The sequence below is a fragment of the Lytechinus pictus genome, chromosome 18 (genome assembly GCF_037042905.1).
Source record: "Lytechinus pictus isolate F3 Inbred chromosome 18, Lp3.0, whole genome shotgun sequence".
In the NCBI taxonomy this organism is placed as follows: Eukaryota; Metazoa; Echinodermata; class Echinoidea; order Temnopleuroida; family Toxopneustidae; genus Lytechinus; species Lytechinus pictus.
In genome coordinates, this window is record NC_087262.1 from 21,470,302 (window position 1) to 21,488,318 (window position 18,017).

General features: G+C 37.0%; 1 protein-coding gene across 1 annotated transcript in view; it reads left to right on the forward strand.

Annotated features, from left to right (window-relative positions):
- The first annotated feature begins 1,138 nt into the window (after positions 1-1,138).
- LOC129281838 (protein bicaudal C homolog 1-B-like) overlaps positions 1,139-18,017 on the forward strand; it is a 29,117-nt gene continuing 12,238 nt past the window's right edge. The window contains exons 1-9 of the mRNA XM_064112967.1: positions 1,139-1,877; positions 7,492-7,571; positions 9,404-9,616; positions 10,448-10,681; positions 11,910-12,116; positions 12,541-12,672; positions 14,996-15,158; positions 16,145-16,315; positions 16,710-17,654. Of these exons, the coding sequence (XP_063969037.1) occupies positions 1,859-1,877; positions 7,492-7,571; positions 9,404-9,616; positions 10,448-10,681; positions 11,910-12,116; positions 12,541-12,672; positions 14,996-15,158; positions 16,145-16,315; positions 16,710-17,654 (2,164 nt within the window). The 5' untranslated portion in view covers positions 1,139-1,858. The remainder of the gene's footprint in view (positions 1,878-7,491; positions 7,572-9,403; positions 9,617-10,447; positions 10,682-11,909; positions 12,117-12,540; positions 12,673-14,995; positions 15,159-16,144; positions 16,316-16,709; positions 17,655-18,017) is intronic.

An 18,017-nucleotide genomic window follows, 5' to 3' on the forward strand; every position in this document is an offset into this window, starting at 1 on the left:
AAGTAGAAAAAATCAATTTAGCATAACACTGAAAGTTTCACCAAAATTGGATGTTAAATAAGAAAGTTATGACATTTTAAAGTTTCGCTTATTTTTCACAAAACAGTGCTATGCACAACTAGGTGAGTCAGTCGATGATGTCCATCACTCACTATTTCTTTTGTTTTTCATTGTTTGAATTATACTATATTTCATTTTTTATAGATTTGACCATAGGGACTGACTTGACTGAACCATATAGTATAAACAATGCTAATTCCACATGTTCAGGGAGGAATTACTCACTGTTTCGCTTGACAGTGAGGAGAAAATTAGAATATTTCATATCTCATATAATAAAATACAAAAGAAATAGTGAGTGGATGACGTCATCAGTCTCATCATTTGCATACCAACCAGGATGTGCATATAACTGTTTTGTGAAATTAAGCGAAACTTTAAAATGTCATAACTTTCTTATTTTACATCCAATTTTGATGAAATTTTCAGTGTTATGCTTGTTGGATTTTTATCTTTTTATTCAAATCAATTTTTGTTGGGGTGGACTTGTCCTTTAACAAGGAAGTTTCTGTAAAGAATTTAACTAATTTTAAGGAGCTTCTTACAGTCACAGGTCATTTATGTTAGGTGTCATTAACTGCCTCGACTTAAGTAAATGAAATGAAGGTTCACTTCCTTCATTGGGGACTGTCATCTTAACTCTTCACCTTATAGGCAATTTTGTAAGAATGGATGAGTTTGGGACTAGATGGGTTAAGTGACCAAATATCTTCTGTGTACAGCTTTGCATGGCGTGAAATGGATTACAAATAAGGGGAAGCATTTCCAATGTCTTTTTCATCATCACTTTTATCCACTGATTGGCTTCTTTGCAAATACAAGCCCTTACCAAGAAGAGGAGTGAGAGAAAGAGAGAAAGTGAAAGAGGAAGGGAGAGGGAGGAAAAGAAGGGGCTCTCTTCTTGATCATTGATGCATCCAATCGCTTTTCGTGGTGGAGCACCAGCGTATAGTGGCACGACAGAGGGGTATTGTGTGGGTTTTTGTTGGCAGAGACTTAAACCAGAAGCTTAGCATTTGGTATGAAAGGACAAGAAGCGTAAAGAAGAAAGCTTGGTAAATCAAAAGAGAAAGAGAGAGAGAGAAGGGGAGAGAGGTTGCGGAGGCAGTGATTGCAAAGTCGATCTTGTCAGTTCACATGCATACAAGGCATTGAGCCTGTGATGTTTGCGTTTCCTCTCAGCTAGCAGGAAGATACTGGAATAGCATTGAGAGTAGTTCAACTGTCTGACTCCCTTTCATAGTTTGTTCATTATAAGACTAGAATGAGAACTTTCAGAGAGGACCAACCTCTGCATGAAGCAGCTCTTCTTCGTTAGCCCTGCACGGATTATTGATTATCATTTTGTTGGAAGGAGGTTGTATTTCTCTGAACTGTGCGGAGGTGGAGGTGGGTTCGTCAGAGGCACTTGTTGGCTTCACATTCTGACAGCGAATCGTGTTTTCCTTCAGAGATATAGCAAGACGAGGGAAAAAATGTTTTGTGGTCACTTCACAGCTTGAGTCCTGAGCCAGGAAACTAGGTTGGAGGGGACGGCCCACCCTAGCCTTGCGAATTGCCTCCCAAATAGTGTGTCTTCAGTGATGATCGCAGTGATGGCACCAACAGATAGATAATATTTGTTTATGGTGGTATAGGATCTAAATGCATGCATAGGATATCTACATTAGGTTTTAGAAGAGTTGGATAAACCATGGACTGTTAAACAAGTATAAAAGGAGATCACTGTGGATTATTATCTGGTGTTGACTAACTGGGAAAGTTTACTTTTGGAACTTAATCACTACCTCAAGTTTTGATGAACTCCTTTTGTTATGGTAAGTGTGATATTGTAACTGATATTGATTGCTATATTTACAGCAGCTGTATTTCTTTTTCTGTCCAAAATATCGCAGGTTTCATGAAAAATAATGTTTCCTATTATTACTAGTGGTCCACATAAGCTGTGTGCTTTTCGTGGAATATTTGAACAGAATTTATACTACTAAACCACAAGTTGAATATACATCATTGAATTGCTATAAGATATAGTGTAGCAATAAATAGAAGATTAAGGAGTATGCTGGATACAGTTTTCAATTGATAATGAATATGAACTTGTGTGATTATAAGCATTGCTGGAAAGAAAGGAAAGACATCAAAATATATAACGCAGCATTTTCAGCTATGGCCCTGGCCCAGGTCATAGGCCATTGTTATATTAAAATGATTCTGAACTGATGGAAAATGAATTAGGCTATGTAGTTCAAATAAGATATTTCTAAATTGTAAAAATATTTTTGAAATGAATAAATTAAACATGCTGCTTATTAGCAATGGAAAAGAAATAAAAGATCTCAGATCATCATCAAAAATATCTTTCTATAAAGAACCCAGAGGATACCCTTTGCTTTGGTTACTTTCCTTGTTCTGATCATGGACCTGCTAGTAGGTCCATGTTCTGATACCCTGAAATTGAATCTTCAGTACATAGAGCAAGAGATCTCTTTTTTTTTCTCTGACAGTCCAATTTCACCTTCCCTATTTTACCTGCCCGCATTTAGCCTTTCCTTTTCTTTTCCCTTCCGAATGTTGTAAGAAAATTATTAGCTTTCAAATAGAAAAGAAGTCTCACAAATACTTTTTAAATTATCCCATGTACCAGAGTGTCCCAAGTGGTGGACTGGTGGTAATGTTCAATATATGGAAAAACAACATTGTCACCACCAGTTATGTGGCTTTCCATAAATGGAAGAAAAAAATGATGCCCAAGTCGCCGCCGAATGTTGAATAGGGCCTTAGTTCTTTTACTGTATCCATTTTCATTCAGTCGTAATGTCTGCTTGGACCTCTGTGTCTGCTTGTGCTTTTTGTGCAAGATCTGTAATTTTGGTTTGATAAGGCACTCTTGTGGTTTCTTGGCCGAATGAATCCTGATAATATCTCGAGTCATTCCCATATCTAGGATTAGAGCGACATTGGTTCTTTGTCATGCAAAACGGCAAAAACATGGGTTTTATGATAGAATGAGGAGACTTTATTCCACATGGTTATATCAGCTGATTTCAATTTATTTTCATTTGTTGTGGAAGTCTTAAACCTATTCTGCAAACTTTCTTCTGTATTTTTCAAATGTTTGTTTAATCTTTTGCATACTGAAAGTGGGTGGTCCTTGTACAGAGCCAAGATGGGAGTTATAGAGTCTATTTTCAACAGGTTAAGTATAACAAGGTTCCCCTATCTTCTTTAGATGAAAACATGTTCATGAACTTAAAAGGTAGAAGATCGCTAGGCCCTGCATTAGTTGATTTTAATTCAAAGCTTTTTTATATCTAGGGTAGTATAAAACCCACCTCTAATCTTTCAAGTTCCAAGTTAATTCATTTAAAATTCAAATTGACATAACTCTGACTATATGATGTAGAATGGGGGAAAAAACTTAGTTGTTGTTGCATTATGTTATTTGGTGCTTGATCTTTTAATTTACAATACTATTTTATGTTCATTTTAAGATAAAAAAGAATTACAATAAATTTGAAACAATTTATGGGAACCGGGATCCAAAGTATCCCCAATATTGTGTGTGATGAAACTATCATTTTATTGTCTTTAAAAAAAGTGGGAAATAACCATGATTTTTATTTCCTTGCCACTGCTTGTTAAGGGTGTAGACTTGAAAGAAATAATCTTAGGAAGAGGAAAAACTGACAGCAAGACATTCCATAGACAAAGAGCATACAAGGAAGAGACTTCATTAGTTTGTTAATATGTCTGAAGATTCAATTCATATTATCTTAAAGGACTTGACTTAAAATGTAAGGCTGATTACTTCAACACCTTATTTGCAGGGTTGAGCCCATATTTTAAAAAAGGGGAACCGGAAAAACAGGTGCAAAGAAAACTCTTTTTCAGTCCATTTCTTGATATTTCCTGGTCATTATGATCATGGAATGAAATAGATAGGAAAGAAGATGTGGATTTGTGGAAGATTTGTTTTTCCTTTAAAAAGTTATCTTTTGGTATTTAGTCATTTGTATTTGGTGATATTCAGTGATAAAAAACATGGTTTTTCTTTATAATTATTATTATAGTAATTCTTGGTAATCACAACTGGAGAGAATTGCAGTAGCTTTATGCGTTAATTTCAACGTTAAAAAAGCAATATAGTTTGTCTCATCCAATGAAATCAGGGCCGGTTGCATAAAAGTTACTATTAATGATAACTTCCATCCAATGGTAACTACCATGGAAACAGTGCTCATCAGCCGATCAAAATACCATTACCATTGGATGGCAAAGTTACCATAATAGTAACTTTATGCAATGGGGCCCTTAAGTCATCCTTTGCTTTATTAGTGTATTTCCAAACAAAACTTGATCCGAACCTGAAATGGCAAAAGTCAAGCTTAACTAAAGTTTGATTTTACTCGATTCAGGCCTCTGTTTGCTTTATTATGGGCAATTCCCACTTTTTAGTGCTCATTATTGTATGTTTTAATATGGATAAGATGGTACACCAATCGTTAATTTGCACGTATGCACTAGCGTACCTACGGGGGGGGGGGGGGGGCAGGGGGGGCACTCTGCCCCCCCCCCCCCTGACGAGCCACAACCCATACAAAAGACATATACCTGCCCCCCCCCTGATGAGCTTAAAAGACCTTTTTTGCCCCCCCTGACGAGCTTGAAGACCTTTATTGCCCCCCCCCCCCCCTGGATGAGCTTTTTTTTCTGGTACGAAAACCTTCATTTTTTCATTGAAGACCTTTTTTTTTTTTTTTTTTTTTTTTTTTTTTTTTTTTTTGCTTGTCAATTTTTTTCTGGTACGAAAACCTTCATTTTTTCATTTTTTTTGGGGGCTTGTCAAATTTTTTGGCGGCCGATTTTGCCCCCCCTGTGGAAAATCCTAGGTACGCCACTGCACGTATGCCTTGTTGTGACTCTGTAGATCACAGCATGAGAGGGTAACAAAATGCAGAATATCACCTTTGTTATACAGGCAAAACTTTCATTTATTATTTCATGATGTTTTCATTGATCAGACAAGAACAGTCTCAGTATGTGGAATATAAACAAACATAAGAAATAGTTCTTATTTTTTTATTCAACAAATTATATGAACAATGTAATTTACCTCAATTCATATTTATATGTAGACCATTAGCAACAAAGGAAATACCTGACATTCCATAAGGGTAACTAAATTATCTGCAAACACATAAAAAACAAGCAGATTATTAGATGAAAGGCACACGCTTGTAGGACAGACCTTTATGGAATTGTTAATCCTTCCCTTATATAGAGATGTTGAAGATCTAAGAAGCTTATCCAATCTTGTTCATTCTGACCAAGTAAGCTAATTCCAAGATTAAATGAGAGGGAGAAGAAGATATTAGAAATACAGATTGGAAACTATTTCCTTGTGTACAATAATGATACAAGTGTTGATTTAGTTTTCAGACCAATCTCAAGAGTTGATTGCTTTAAAAAGCAGTAACTTTTTTAAATGTTGTGACAAGAGCTACCCTTCAAATAAAAAGAGATTTTTTTTATACCGTAAATTTAAGGATGAATACACATTAAACCTTTGTATGTTTTTTTTTCTCTATATTTCATTCATATAAATAATAAACCACTTACATCTATTAACTTAGGCATCTTTGACTTGATTTGGGGGGAATTCTTTATAAAAATCTAAAAATAAATTTAAAAAAGAAATGGGATGGGCTGCCGGAGGGGTGGGGGGCTTGGGGATATGCCACTCCACTTTTCAACTTCTTGAGCTCAAATCAATTGGGTTATTGTTTCAGGAAAGGTATTGGAGTATGACTTTGAATTTGAGTAGATATTTTCATCAATTTTAATTACCCTTTTCTCTGTTAATTCCTTGGGTAACAACGGGTACTTTCTAATAAATCAATAACCCCTAAAAATGGGTGTAAGGTCAGGGGATGTCAGTTGCATACCCCCCTATTTAATCAAAATCTGGGTAAACCTACCCCCCCCCCCCTTATGGTCAAACCACTCTAAGTCTTTACCAATGTTATGACATTATATGAAGTCCTTACAGCTAAGGGGGATGTTCGAAAAGGGGGGGGGGTTATGGTCATGGGGATAGTTTGCTTTTGTAGGCCTTGCGGAAAACAAAGCATTCACATCATGTTCAAACACACCCCCCCCCCTCAGGGTCAGGCGCATAGTCCCAACACTCAATTCAACAGGAGAAACAACCCACTTCGATAAGTCGAGGCAAACCAACGTGTTTGATCAACTCTCTTCAACTCACTTTATTAGTCCACCGCTGGACAATACTTGATTGTACAAGACATGATCCTAGGAGCCAGGTTGGGTGTAATTATTGAGTATCTGTGAATGTCCTTGATGGCAGATTTACTGAAGATGTCACAGAAAATGCATTGTGTGCTGGTGACGGAGGTCTATTGTGTGTTGAGATGAATTGAATGTTTAAAATCAGGCAGGCAAGATCACTAGAGGTGACGTGCCAAGCTTGATAGAAGGAAATAGATTAATTGTCATAAGAATTGGCCGTGATCTGTGTTAACTTTATCATTACTGCTGGATGCTTTTAATATATTGATGATAATCATGCCTTACTTATAGGCCTATAGCACACAGTAACAAGACACCTCCCTGTGCTTAATAATGTATAAGAAAATAAATATGGCATGCATTAATTCTTGAATATGATAATAGGGAATTATACTGTTTACATTTCTATACTGTTTACATTGTTTTGAACTTCCATATTAACTCCAATATCAATTATCATAATATTGTAACTTGAAAGATTTTTTATTCTGATTACTTCATGTTTCTTTTTAGAAAATATTTTATGGTTTTATGAATGAAAAAAGGAATCAAACTTGTTTTATCATTCACCTGACTTAATGGTGAGAACAATAACAAATGTTCATTTTTGTGTTTGAAATCGAAAATAATAAAATGATATGTAGAGACATTTTCAAGAAAATACTATACATATATACAGGGGCCTCGGAACGGTTTTCAAAGTGGGGGGGTGCTGACCATGGAAAAAAGCACAATTGTATGGTAATTTTTACGTTTTTGTACACGATTTTGGAAAAAAAGGGTGGGCTTCATCCCCCCCCCCAGCCCCAGCCCCAGCCCCTGATATATACTGTATATATTTATATTGCAGTGAGTATGGATGAGTGTATGAATGAGGCATGAATTTTGAAAGTTCTGACACAAGCTGATACTGAATGGTCTGCTCAACTTGACACAAATTATTAGATTTTCAATGTTAAAAAAACCTGATCAAAGCAGATATTAAATGGCCTAATGATGCAATCTTGTTGATTTTAAGGTTTTCTGTATATTATTCGATTTCATACCTTTGGGTTTTACTGTTTAAACTTATTATCACTCGACTTTAATCCAAGTGTATTTCTTTCTGTGTTTTATTTTCAGACCCTCACATAAAGGTGGCGGGGAAATTATTTCACGTAGCAGCTGCCAAAGAAAAAATCATGTCAGTCTTAGACACCAAGGTAAGAGGAAATCAATGTAATCAGTAAGGGTGGGGGAACATACAGTTGTTCATGAAGTTATGTAGGGATTTATGAACGAATGATGTGATGCAGTGTCAGTTAGAATTTGAATTGACATCTTAAAGTTGAATTAAGAAGACGATTCCAAATATTGAGATATTTACATTAATAGCAACCTTACAACCCCCCAAACACTAAGAGGTGATTCGAACCCCCATTTTCTTTTTTCAAAATAGTGAATTTGAACGATTTATCCCTACCCATTTTCCCCGAGTTCGCTCCTGCAATGCCTACCGAGACGGGTGTTCTTTGAGTGTGACGTCACCGGGGGGTATTCGGTCCCGGTGTAGTAAACATAGGCAGTGCCGCTTTGTGTACTATGCACGTACGCCTTCATATGGAATAACTGCAGTTGAAGTTGTATCTGCGAGCCATAGAACTTGCAAAGAGGAAATGATTAAAATATTTGTGGCCGTACTATTATTCCAAATATGTAAATTCCCTCAGAATGATACCATAGACCCTAAAGGAATAATTTCAAGGTGAATAATATGAAATTTGATCGAGATCTTCTCACCAGTCGATAACGTAGCAGACGTGTTATTATGACATATTTATCCGCGTGTGACGCGGCTCTTGCAAAAAAACACAGTTGGTTGCGGAATTGCTTTGTGCCGACCGGCCGCCCGCTCCGGCGCAGCTAGCTGTCGAGCTACCGTACCGCATACCTTCCTTGTTGTCTTCAACCATAGAGATGTATACTAATTACTATATATCTCTCTGTCTTCAACTCACTTGCGAATTGCGTTTGTATGTGTGACGGTGACCCCTAGCGTAATTAAATATAGAAAACAACTCAGAAGGCCGAGAAAGAATAATACGTTTGGTTCAAGATTGTTCTGTGGAATGAGCTATGAGTGGAAATGATCCAGAGGATATAAAAGTGGAGTCAAAGACAAAAGAAAAGAAGAAAAAACGCCAGGGGATCGCTGCACGGCCACCAGACCATAACAGTACACTCAATGCCTGGGTGTTGTGTGTACTATACTAGTATTATGCGTTCAGCGCGCGCTGAGCGAGAGCTGAGCTATCCGCCGGAATTACTTTCCAGCTACTCACTTGATTGAACATCGTGATAAAATAAATGAGAAATAGTGAAAATATCATCCAATAACTCACTGTTTGCTATCTTACATCATGATTGAAGAGTTCATGATGGTTATTCATACTGTTTTTTATACAGGGAAAGTAAAGATTTGTACATATCAGTCCTATTTGTTTGATTCGAGTTGCTTTGAAAAAAAATTGTAAAATATCTTTCTCTCTCTGCATAGCATTTCTGTATGACATTCAGGCACCTCTTATACTAAATTCCCCCCGGTGACGTCACACTCCGAGTGACTTTTCTGTACACTCGTCTCTCGGGCTCTGACAGGTGGCTAATTTCATAGACTTTCAAAGCAAAATATCGAGAAGGCAGAGGATTTTTGTGACATGCTATCTGTTTGAACAACTTATATATACTATATATTGTGTGTAGAACCTATATTTATGGAAACTCACCCCCTTCTTAATTCAACTTTAACAAAATATAATTCTATTTATGGTAATCTCCTAATTTTTGTGAATTATCAATATTCGGTTATAAGTATTAACCAATATATTTTAATTTAACCTGAATATTTTCAAATTCAAATAATAATGTAGAAAAAAATTATGGAGAAAAGATACTTGGCATTATATTTTAATCTTTGTTGTGTCATGTATTATGTCTTTAAAGTATCTAAAAACTGGTTTCCCGTCTGTTTTCTCCCCAATCATCCTTTTCACAGAGTAACCGTGTGACACTGAAGATGGATGTGTCGTACACGGAGCACTCTCACGTCATCGGCAAAGGGGGCGCTATAATCAAGAAGGTGATGGACGACACCAAGTGCCACATCCATTTCCCGGACTCTAATAGAGGGAGTCAGCAAGAGAAGAGTAACCAGGTCTCGATTGCGGGACAGATTGCTGGCGTGGAACAGGCACGGGCTAAAATCAGGGTAGGTAGATTGTTAATAAAATACATAATACATAAATTTTGGGAGTTTGGTGTTGAGAGCTGGTGTCGATTTCACCAGCCACACCACCAAACCTGAAATTAAGTTTATGCTAAAACCTTCATCACGAGGTGTTAGCTATCAATAACATGAATTGTGTTGTGTTTGTACACCATGATTCACACTCTTCCAACACTGTACTTCAAATCACCTATTGATCATATTGAATATAGAGTTGGTGTTAGCCAAAGTGATGTGATGGTCGGTTGGATAGAGTATCTGCCCCACAGCTGGTAGGTCACAGATTATAAGCGCAGGTTGAGTCATTCCAAAGCAGGAACTTAATAACTATATTCTGAGCTGGGTAATTTTTTTCTGTTTTGTGCTAAATGAAAGTTCTATTGAACCAAGTGACAGGGGCTCTTTCTCAATTTATGAAAGCTATTCAGTCTTTTTTTTTTGGTTGGGAGAAATCACCTTCTGCCTCTTATAATTTCTTGCCTGTACCTAAGTGTTTTAAAATGGTACCTATTGCCTTCTCCATCCATATATTTGCCATTGTAAAAGCAGCAGGGAGATTGCTGACATTTAAATATTTGTCATCTTCATAAGATATGAAATTGTTTCTTAGGCTATGTAAAGAACACTGCATGACTTCAACTTGAACTAAGATTTATTTTCTTTCATTTATAGATAATCTTAGGAAAGACATGAGCATCACCAACTCTGAAATGTAAATGCTTTAATTTCAAATAAGTAAAGTGTTACCTTAGCTATGACATTTGTGGCTTGATTATGTATTACATTACAATTTAAGATATTATCTTTTTTTAGGAATTATTACCACTAGTGCTGATATTTGAGCTGCCAATTTCCATGGGGGTGGCCCCCTCCATGAACTCCCCCATCGTGCAAGAAATAGTACAGACCTACAAGGTGGCCGTCAACATGAAACAGAGGGGTCGGGGCTATTCCACTACGGTGACGGTGAGGGGTGCAGTCAACAATGCCAGAGGGATGAAGGAAGGGACAAGCAGGTTGATGGAACATTTGACTGGAACAGCAGGGGTGAGTTATAGTATCAGTGATGTGGCACTTCCATAAGATAATCAACTGTTCTGTATGTGTAGGGCTCACAGGCCTAATTCATTTCCCATAGACTCATGTGTTAAAGTGGCACTTAAATAGTATTCATAAAAAATAAGGAGGAAATTCGAGGGTTGAATGTTTACTACCAGTGGATGAGATAAATGTCTGACATTCCATATCTGACCAGAAAAGGGTACCTCGACCGGCTCTTTTAAAACTAAATCAGCATTTGTGAAGACTACACCTGACTGGATCAAATTCATCACTTGAGAGAGTAAAATGGCCCTAATTCTTCCGCCAGTAAAAATATAGTTCCATAGTGGTGATATATCTTTCCAATTTGGAAAAAGGAAGTTCAGTAGCTCCCCTCCCTAGAATCAGTGTTAGATTGTCAGTCATATTCATTCATTTTTGTCAATCAGCAATATCAAATTTAAAAATTGAGCGATGGGTTGGCTCGAATGAATATCTTTTGCCTGCCAGTTGTGATTAGGCCCGTGCAACCTGTAATGCCCAATTTTTCTCAATTTTCACTTCTCTTCACCAACTGGTCAACCTGCTATAATTATATGAACTAGGAAACGAGAATGAGAAAGATTATTTCAGAAAGTTCCCATATATAGTGTGTTGGAATACACACTTTACTGAATTTCCCAGGAGCGAATAATCAGTTTTATTCCCAGTTTTGTCACTGTAAGGAAAAAGTGGCTCAATCTATCTCACACTCATATCTAAGCATACATGCCTTTACAAAGTATTTTTTGTTCCACATTATTTATTTCGAAAAGGTATTCTAACGCATTCACAAGAACTGACCTAGTGCAATTATCATGTTCATGACCTTTGATTCATTTTAAATTTGTCTAAACCCTCTCTTTCTGGGTCAATTTTCTTACACTCTCCTGCTTTATTTCCTGGAATAAGCCACCTCTAAAAAGTATAAAAATTCTATAACTTCTCTCAAGATATATATGTCTCTTTTCACCACTTCATATTTACTTTGAATTATCATCTCTCCCCATTTTTAACTATGTTAAGACATACATTTGGGCTTAATGTTAGTATTATGCATTATGCAAGAGTGTTTGATTACTATTCATTAATCTGTTTACTCCTATAAATTGTTTATGCTTAGATACTTTCCCTGAAATTGAAAATGTTAAGTAGATATCATTAATGGAAATTATGATTACATCTCTTTTGTCAGGGCACGTTACCGGTAAGCACGCAGATTGAGATATCCCCACAGCATCATCAGTTCATGATGGGACGAGGAGGATTAAATATCAAACAGATTACGCAGTGTACGGGGGCCAGTATCCACTTTCCTGATCCAAACAGCTCTCAGAAGAAAAGCTCAGTGTTTGTCTCTGGAAGCATCGACTCGGTGATCGTGGCGAGGCATCTGTTGATGGTGAGTGTGTCTGTTCCTCTTGAAAACCATCTTTGAAATAATCCAAAAAATTTCACCAAGACAATGTCATTTAGCTGAGAGCTGTTTGGTACTCATAAAAACTATTGTTGTAAGCTCCTGAAATTGTGTTTGAGTGCAAGGAGGGAAGCATAAGATAGGGGGTGGTATTGTGCTTTTCTTCATTTATTTCTTCATCTTAAAGAATTTTGATGATAACAAATGTAAAATTCAATTCATTCATTTATTGTCATGTTATTTGCTAAAAAGCATAAAAATTGTTATCAGATTGCTGATAGAGTGAACAGAAAAGTGCTTGCAAAATTGATAGAATTAAGAAAATTGAAAATGTTATTTAAAAAAAATTAAGTATTCATATTCATCATTCCTAAATAAATAATAATACCATCTGTTGCCATGACTACAGGGATGTCTTCCTCTGGTGTTGATGTTTGACATGAGAGAAGAAGTGGATGTTCATACCACCAAACTGGCTCAACTAATGGAACAATTAGACATCTTCATCAGTATCAAACCAAAACCAAAACAACCAAACAAGGTAAGTCAACATTCAAATTCATTGCTGGGCAATGCTATGAAATAAGCAACCTATTTGTAAAGCCGACGTCCATTTTCAATTCACTTTGTAGACTGCTCGAGCGATTATAATTAAAGAACAGTACAACCTATGATATGAACTTGAAGAACAGAGATGGCGCATCTTAGGAAGGTCCCATTAAGATGGGGTCGGATGAAGATTTTATGGAATTGTCCTCAATGTGCTGCTTCAGGCAGATATAGCTGTTTTCTCTTTTATCCACATTACAGGGTTCCCAGCCCACCAGGGAAAATTATTTTACGTTTTTCCAGTCAGGGAAATATCAGGGTATTTGATTTTTTTAAATACCTCAAATCAAGGAAAAAATGCCTCAATTGAGGAAAAAATCACGGAAGTTTGATCAGCCCAAAAGTTGAAAGTGCAGTAGTCAGTCAGGCTCTGTTATATTTTGTTGCATATCAAAACAACATCCATTGAATGACTGGTTATGGTGGTACTAATTAGTTTTACATTATTTTTTTATGCTGAAAGTACATGTAATTCACTGCAACAACTTAGAAAACGTGTGAATCTGGGAAGGGATTTAAATAATAATCGGGGAATTTTTAATCTTCATGAGGGAAAAATCAGGGAATTTTGTTTTCTTGAAAGGTTGGGAACCCTGACTTTAAGTATTTAATTATTGGTTAGCATTTCATGAAGCAGTTTTCAGTGACAACTGTGAAAAGCTACTGAAATCTTTGCATCCAATTGGCTTAGAGCAAATATGTCAATGGAAATCACTGGCATGTTTCAGTAAATGCCCCCTGGAGATTGTGAAATAGGCAACTAAATCTTTCATTTATTAGGAAAAGTCTTATTTCATGAATTTATATGCATCCCTTAGAAATGATTGATACATATTTCAAATAAATCCATGATTGAATGCAAAGTAATATTATTGACATTGGAACCTTTGGAACCTCTATATTTCACAATAATAAATTACTACATTATTCTTATTTGTGAAAGCTGCATTGCTCATGCTCAAATACTTGAGTTTTTCTACACTTATCCCTTCAAGTATATGGAAATTATGAAAATTATGAAAACATTAGATTTTTTAAGGTTTTCATACGAATCTTACATAAAAAAGACAGTCCCCCCCATTAGGCCTTTTGACAGCCATGCTCAATGTGAGTAAAATCCTGTCCTTGGATTTTCTGTAAGAAAACTGTTTTGTCAAGATTAAAATATCAGTGGACTCACCCCATGGTGTTTTAGCTTGAATTCGGACATAATGCATTCCTTTCACCCAGTGTAAACATGCCTGACCAGTGTATGGAATGTTGAGACTGTTTGAATAGACTTCTTGCCTTGTGTAAACACACTCCTTTGAACAACATTCTTAGTAATGGATACAGCAGAGGCCTGCCCAATGTGACCATTGTCATTCAAATTTTATATCAGGTCAAGAAACTGTTCCTGTTTATAGTTGAATTCGGCTTTATGACAAAATAGATGAAAATATGTGACAGAATCTGCTTGATAATTTTTTTTAGTAGAGCATCCATCTTGCTTCAAGACAGTTTTCCAAAAGAGTCTTTGGCCCTCAGTCAAGATTATCATTGATTTTGAATTGAATTATTATATTTGCAATATCTGATATTGTTTTTCATAAATTACAAGTACTGAAGATTATATTTTAATGATTTTGATTTCATATCATGTTATTACGCATGCCATAAACAAGAAAATGCAATATTCATGATCAGTCTTACAGAGTCCTTTCATTAAAATACCTTCAATGACTTGTAACAAAGTACATAAAATCAATCTTATAATTGAAATCAGTTGTAGGTCTGTGGTAAAATACTTAAGTTGCAAGTGATCCATCAGATTTACAGCCTTTTTCAACTCTTGTTATATACTCTTTATGTCAAAGCTATAGAGCACTGAATTAAAAACAAAAACTATTGTTGTTTGAAATTATTACTATTGTGGCTTGTTAAATTGCTTTTTCTTTTCACTTATAATTAATTTGTCGATACGTGGGTCTAACTTTTAGTTAGGAAATTATAGGTTCCATGAAATTGTGCAAGACTGCTTCTCTTGCACTATTTTATAATGTTTTCTTGACAAGCCCGCTCTAAGTGCATTCTGCATTCAAGTATTCCCTATGTCTCTCAAACGTGAGCAGGGGGCCCTCTATCCCACCCTCATAGAACCTCATTAGAAATTCTGTATATTCATTATAAAAGCCGAACAAATACTTACATTTGTTCTGTCTTTAAAACCTATTTAATGACTTGTTTTATTTCTAAATTTTTTATTTTCGTTGCAGTCTGTCATTGTGAAAAGCATCGAAAGAAATGCTCCCAACATGTACAGAGCAAGACAGATGCTCCTTGGCCAGGAGTGTGAAAGTTGTGCCGTCAATGCCAATCCTTCCCTCGGCATGAATGGAACATGCCTGCCTGTGCATGGCTACAATGTGGGCACAGTTGGTAAGGACACTTCCATTATTTTATCATGGGGATGTTTGGTGTAATCTGCTTTTTTACACCTTTTTTTTATCATTATGGTTTGCATATTGCAGCATTGGAGGATTGTTACCATTTGGATTTTAAAAGTCTATATGTATTTTCAAAAATATATCTCTCCCTCATCTTATCGTGCACAACATCTTTAGAATAAAAAAAACAATTATGCAAGCATTTGAAGTGTTAATTATGTAAGGTATGCTTAAGAAGTTTGTTGTGGTGTTACTTTTTGCACATTTTTGTTGAGTTCTGCACTGGCTTTTAAGTCCCAGCTGACTAGAATAGCTTTGTTGTCTGTGTGCTAGTGTAGAATTTGTAGTGTAAAATTTCATGTGGCCATTGAGAAATATTGAAAATAGAGCTTCTTATCTTATCTAACTACTCTTGACAAGGCTGAAGTGAAACTTAATGGGTGGTGCTCTCATATTTTCAAAACTTACTTTGAAGTTCAGACTATAAAAGAGTTGTAGTCCATACTTGAATAGAAATTCTAGGCATTATTTTCACCATTCAGTAATCAATAGTCATTCTTTGCACATTTATCAAAGAAATCATTATCATACTCTCTTCTCATTTCACTTCAAATTATATTTTTAAACACTTTTCACTGAATGAATTCAGTATTCTGCACTTGATAAATTGTTTGGCACCAGGCACTTCCATAAAGTATGGTCCAAATGAGATAACACACACTCATGTGTTTTCTGTATACTTTTGTGCAGGAGATTGTCCAGGATTTAGAGGGACTTTGAATTAAGACAAAAAAGTGAAGAAAAAAGGTTTATCATTACTCATGAGGACATTTTCATGTGAATTTGTTTGACAAGCAACAGGTCCACAAAAAAGGGAAGGCACTTATTCCCCCCTCTTGGATCTGTGCCTGCCGCTAGGTTCCAATGTATACATGTTTGCGGTGATTGATTTGTTGCACCCCTCCTACACCCCTCCAGGTCTCCTTGGGCACCATCAAGGATCCATACCGGGTCTCACTACCACCGTCCTTCCCACCCTTAATGGATTAGCTAACCTTAATAACCGCAATGCACTACATCTCACCAATACTTCCACCACACCACAGACACAGTGGACGCTGCAGAATATACCTACCAGTCTTGCATCAGGTTTGAAGCCAGCTCTTTATTTTGGCATGCCACTAGTAAAGAGATCCATTGCGAATTTGTTGCAGTTGTGATAGACAGGTTTACTAACATTAGTAGTAACATTCTTTGAGGTTTTTTTTAGAAGATTATTCTTCACAAACAAAATGTTTGCTGAAAGCTTGCTTGATGTCGCAGTTTTCTAAAATTGTGTGCAAACTGGATATACAATTCATTACAGAATATCTTTTGTAGCAACTTCATTGATGCCATCAGAGTATGATTTAAGAATTTTTCATGTACCCTCGATCTATGACTGTATAGAATAGGATAGAAGTCAATATGTCATAAATTCATCTAGGAACTTGAATCTCTATTCCTGTGCAAATTATTCATGGATTGTGTCCTTTTGTTTCAGGTTTGACGAATGCAACGATGACTCCCGTCCTTGTACAACAGCCAGTGAATCCTCTCTTGCTGACGTCACCTAGAGGATCCATCAGCTTCACTGCCAATGCTGCATCCAATCCAATAGTCACCAACCCATCAATGTCACCTTCAAATCCCACCGCTGTCACCGTTCCGACTGCTGTACACACCATCCCTAATGTCACCCCCATGCAAGCGACATTGCCTGTTGCTACTGGTATTCAAGCCGTAGCACCGTCCAACCCAGCGATAGGTATGCCAACCTTACAGACTGCCCTGCCTACCAGCCCAACAAGGGTGCAAGTCCCCCAAGGCTTAGGCTCTGCCAATCAGACAGTTCTGCAGCCTGGTTTGCCTCAAGTGAATCAAAGTGCAGCTTCTGTACAGCCAAGCATAGTAGGAAATCCCACCGCTGCCACCAGTATTCAACAATCATTACCCATGAGTTCTGCTGCAGTGATGCAGCCACCATCAACAAGCCAGCAGACACCGGTGTTCCCCACACCTGGATTACTACCTCAACAGACTCTTCAGGCCACCATGCAACAGATGCAAGGTTCCCTCAACCAAGCGGCGCGTGACCAGCAGCAACCTCCTCTCCAGATGAATATCAACACCAGCATTCCACCACCGCCTCTCCCCCAGGACTTCTTCAACAACCTCAACATGGCCAGTAGCGCTGCTGCTGCTTCATCTGCAGACCAGCCCCCATTCTCAGAAGCGCCTATATACACGACAACGCCTCACACACCGCCGCCGCCTCCTGGGTTCGTCAAGCGGGATCCAATGACTGTGACATCACAGCTAGCTCAGCTGGAACTGAATGATATCACTGCTAGAAACCAATTTACTAGTATGTGCAATAATAACAACCACATGAAGGACTTGATGATGCAGCTGAAAAGCATGCAAATGACACCATTGCCAAATTCAGGTATAATATTGATGTTGTAACTCCAGGTTATTTCATTTATTTAAAGTAGAAATATATTGAAAATCATAAAAATGAAGAATTATATATCAAATTAAAGGGGAAAATAAGAAGAACACGATGGTGTACATAATTTTTCATGGAGACCGATGAAACTCACTTAATTGATAGTTTGAAGTTCTCTCTCTGAATGCTTCAAACACGCACAATTACGTCCGCGAAATTTGGTTTTTTTTATGACGTGTATGAGTGTACGAGAGACGTGATTGGCTCTCCCACGTCAAGCTCCACTTGCATGCAAAACCTGTTTCGAGGGTACGTTTTCTCCACACTAGCTGTCACTGAATACTTCGATCACGAAATGAA